This window comes from Oxyura jamaicensis, unplaced genomic scaffold, assembly GCF_011077185.1.
Source record: "Oxyura jamaicensis isolate SHBP4307 breed ruddy duck unplaced genomic scaffold, BPBGC_Ojam_1.0 oxyUn_random_OJ72027, whole genome shotgun sequence".
In the NCBI taxonomy this organism is placed as follows: Eukaryota; Metazoa; Chordata; class Aves; order Anseriformes; family Anatidae; genus Oxyura; species Oxyura jamaicensis.
The window spans coordinates 16,664-18,127 of NW_023310820.1; the positions used below are offsets into that span (position 1 = coordinate 16,664).

A 1,464-nucleotide genomic window follows, 5' to 3' on the forward strand; every position below is an offset into this window, starting at 1 on the left:
GGGGGGATTGATGGAGGTTTGGGGGGGATTGAAGGAGGTTTTGGGGGATTGATGGAGGTTTTGGGGGGATTGATGGAGGTTTTGGGGTCTGGATGGCGGCTTTAGAGGCTGGCTGGAGTCCTTGGGGACTGGCAGAACTCCCCTCCCACCGCTGCCTCCGGGGAAAACCCAGGCGGTCACCCAAAGCCAAGAGCAGGTGGATGGGGAGGACGGACAGGCGGACGGCTGGGCCTGGGCGGTAGCCAGAATTTGGGGTGGGGGGGGGTGGATAGACAGACAGACGGCGGCAGGACGGACGGACCCCTCCTATTTCCGTGCCCGTCTGGCTCCAGGAGCAGCTGTCGGAGACGGCGGGACGGAGGGACGAGGAACCCCGGTGACGCAAGCCGCCCCCGCGGTGACGCTCCACACCCTTCACCGGGGCAGGGCCGGCGACGCCAGGAGAAAAAAAAAAAAGAAAAAAAAAGAAAGAAAGAAAGAAAAACAAAACCACCCCAGGGGCAAACGCGCCGGGGCAAGGTGCACGCGGGCGGCGGACCTTGCCCTGCAGAACCCAGCGCCGCGGGGTGACCATGCTGGGGGTGGTCACGGCAGCGGTGGCCGGGCTGCTGCTGCTGCTGCTGCTGCTGCGGGACCGCTTGTTCCCCTTCCTCTGGGATGACCTGGGTGCCTTCTTGGCCTTGGCGGGGGCTTCGCTGCGGTGTCGCCGCCGCCTGTCCCGCCGTCCCGCCGTCACCCTCCTCGAGGTGTTCCAGGAGCACGCTCGACGCCAACCCCACCGCCCCCTGCTGCTGTTCCAGGATGAGCTCTACACCTACCGGGACGTGGAGCGGCTCAGCAGCCGCGCCGCCCGCGTCTTCTCCCAGCGCTTGGGCTTGCAGCCGGGCCAGACCGTGGCCGTTTTCCTCCCCAACGAGCCCTCCTACGTCTGGACATGGTTGGCGTTGGCCAAGCTGGGCTGCGCCATGGCGTGCCTCAACTGCAACGTGCGGGGCCAGGCGCTGCTGCACGCGCTCGCTGCCGCCCAGGCCACCTTCGTGCTCGCCAGCACCGGTGAGTGGTGGTGCCCCCGGGGGTGTTTGATGCAAGATGGGGGGGGGGGGGGGGGGGCGAGAGGGGTCTGCTGCTTTTGCTTGTGACTGCTTGTGTTGCTTCATGTGGGGGTTGCACACGTTGGTGTCTTGCAAGTGTGGCTGCGTGCTTGTCGGGGGTTCTGCGTGCTGTTGCAATGTGTGGCTGTGCACGGACTTGCATGCATGTCAGTGGCTGTGCATGGATTTGCAGACGTGTCGGTGTCTGTGCATGGACTTGCATGCATGTCAGTGGCTGTGCATGGATTTGCAGACGTGTCGGTGTCTGTGCATGGACTTGCATGCATGTCAGTGGCTGTGCATGGACTTGCATGCATGTCAGTGGCTGTGCATGGATTTGCAGACGTGTCAGTGGCTGTGCATGGATTTGCAG

At 64.1% G+C, this 1,464-nt stretch overlaps 1 protein-coding gene across 1 annotated transcript in view; it reads left to right on the forward strand.

Annotated features, from left to right (window-relative positions):
* The first annotated feature begins 572 nt into the window (after positions 1 to 572).
* The window catches only part of LOC118159783 (very long-chain acyl-CoA synthetase-like), a 7,679-nt gene continuing 6,787 nt past the window's right edge, over positions 573 to 1,464 (forward strand). Inside the window, exon 1 of the mRNA XM_035314350.1 lies at positions 573 to 1,053. Coding sequence (XP_035170241.1) covers positions 573 to 1,053 — 481 coding nt within the window. The remainder of the gene's footprint in view (positions 1,054 to 1,464) is intronic.